This window comes from Oncorhynchus masou, chromosome 28, assembly GCF_036934945.1.
Source record: "Oncorhynchus masou masou isolate Uvic2021 chromosome 28, UVic_Omas_1.1, whole genome shotgun sequence".
NCBI lineage: Eukaryota > Metazoa > Chordata > Actinopteri > Salmoniformes > Salmonidae > Oncorhynchus > Oncorhynchus masou.
In genome coordinates, this window is record NC_088239.1 from 22202241 (window position 1) to 22204740 (window position 2500).

General features: G+C 41.4%; 1 protein-coding gene across 2 annotated transcripts in view; it reads left to right on the top strand.

Moving 5' to 3' along the window:
• The window catches only part of LOC135517363 (TGF-beta receptor type-1-like), a 64113-nt gene that overhangs the window by 26028 nt on the left and 35585 nt on the right, over nucleotides 1-2500 (top strand). For both annotated transcript variants that reach the window (XM_064941591.1, XM_064941590.1), the window contains exon 2: nucleotides 388-636. In XM_064941591.1, coding sequence (XP_064797663.1) covers nucleotides 388-636 — 249 coding nt within the window. The remainder of the gene's footprint in view (nucleotides 1-387; nucleotides 637-2500) is intronic.

The window sequence follows — 2500 nt, forward strand, 5'->3', positions numbered from 1 at the left end:
AAGTGTTCTGGCTGCAAACGGGCTGAGCAGGAAGGAAGCTGACTACGGGGAAGTGAGACTGTAGGTGGTGAGGTGGCTCACATCACCTCAGTGGGCTAGCGTTGTTTTGACGTGTTGTTGACTTGTTGTTTTTGACTAGTGTAGCAGACTGCATTGAGGTTTTTCTGTGCTGCACTGTAACTACTTATTTGTTGCTTTCATGGTAACTGCTACACACACAGTGAAATTGTGCTCTTGTATTATAGCATGCACTCTGTTCAGTACCTTTTGTGGGGAAGAAAATAAGTGGTAAACTCTCCTTTGTCCTCATGTTCCCTCCCACTCTCTTTCTTTCTACCTGAATCTCTATGTTCCCGCTCTCTCCTTTCTCCTCCCACCCTCTTATAGCCTTGCAGTGTTACTGCCAGCGATGCCTCAACTCCACGTGCACCACGGACGGCCTGTGCTTCGTGTCCGTCAGGAAGTCTGGCAGCAGCATCACCGCCGAGAGCAGCATGTGTGTCCCAGAGAACGAGCTAATCCCGCGTGACCGCCCCTTCATCTGCGCACCCTCCACCAAGGACGACACTGGCATCTACCCCATGTGCTGCGCCACCGACTGGTGCAACAAGAACCCCGACCTCAGCGTCTTCCCAGGTCTGTCCCTTGTGTGTGTCCCCCCCCCCATAAATGCACACAGTAAACTAAGCCCAAGCCTTTGCATTTATAAGGGCTTATAAGGGCAGACATGATTGAACCAGTTTTAGAAACTTCAGTGTTTTCTATCCACACCTACTAATCATATGCATATAATATATTCCTGGCATGAGTAGCAGGAAGTTGAAATTTTGCACGCTATTTATCCAAAAGTGGAAATGCTGCCCCCTATTTCTAAGAAGTTAATAGAAAATGGCTCAAGTAAAAGTGAAGGTCACCCAGTAGAATACTACTTAAGTAAGTCTAAAAGTATTTGGTTTTAAATATACTTAAATATCAGAAGTAAATTTGCTTAAGTATCAAAAATAAAAGTATAAATCATTTCAAATTCCTTATATTAAACAAACCAGATGGCACCATTTAAAAAAAAATGTTTTTACGGAGAGCCAGAGGCACACTCCAACACTCAGACATAATGTTCAAACAAAGCATTTGGGTTTTAGTGCGTCCTCCATGTCAGAGGCAGTAGTTGACCAGGGATGTTCTCTTGACAAGTGTGTGAGTTGGACCGTTTTCCTGTCCTAAGCATTCAAAATGTAATGAGTAATTTTAGGTGTCAGGAAAAATGTATGGAGTAAAAAGTGCAGCATTTTCTGTAGTAATGTAGTGAAGTAAAAGTTGTAAAAAAAAGAAGTAGTAAAGTACAGACCCCCAAAAAAACAATTTAACTCTTACTTGAAAGCATTTTTACTTTACACCACGGCCCAGTTGAGAATTTCCACACTGCCACGTAGGGCTGCGTGATATGGACAAATAATATAGGACTTATTTTTAACCAAATAATGCAATTTTGATTTGACTTGCGGATTAGAGCAAAACTGTTGGAATCATGGATATAGAATGACCTAATTCTATAGTTAGAATATAATAGTGGGTACTTTGAATACAGTGTTTGAGATGACGACAAATTAAAATGCCAGGGAGGAGTTATTGTGAAAGGGTAGGAACTAAAAGCGTTCATAAGTGTTTCCTAGGGGACCCTATGACATTCAATGTAGCCAAATGTTTTTCTCTTAGCTACATCATGTATTACTGTTGGACAAACAACATGTTGATTTAGGTCTACACCGTCACTGGTAATATCAGGCTGTATTAGCCTGCTACATTTACTCTTACTCAGTACATTTATTATCTAGCTAGCTATTAGCATTAGAGGCTAATGGGGGACGGCAGGTAGCCTAGTGGTTAGAGCATTGGGGCAGTAACCGAAAGGTTGCTCAGATCGAATCCCCGAGCTGACAAGGTAAACATGTCGTTCTGCCCCTGAACAAGGCAGTTAACTTCTTCGATATAGGGGGCGCTCTTTTAATTTTTGGATAAAAACTGTTCCCGTTTTAAACATGATATTTTGTCACGAAAATATGCTCGACAATGCATATAATTGACAGCTTTGGATAGAAAACACTCTGACGTTTCCAAAACAGCAAAGATATTGTCTGTGAGTGCCACAGAACTAATGCTACAGGCGAAACCAAGATGAAATTTCATACAGGAAGTGCCTGTCGTGGAAATTTCCTCTATTTACCAAATCATGGGAGCAAACCACACATACAAGTCAGAGTTAGTTATCAAAGTCCATCTTTAGTTATATGAGCTCTATCACAAACCCTGTGACTCTCAGATCAATTCAGTGTCTATCAATGAATTCTCTGAGTCCCTTCCACATTGCAATAGCATTTTTACTTTGAACAGTTCAGTATCTCTAATGAAAAGTTGAGTCCCAATATCATGGCAAATGGGATCCTTTATAGCTAAGATCCACCCCCCCCCCCCCAGGAACTTACACAAAGAAAGACTTTACTTC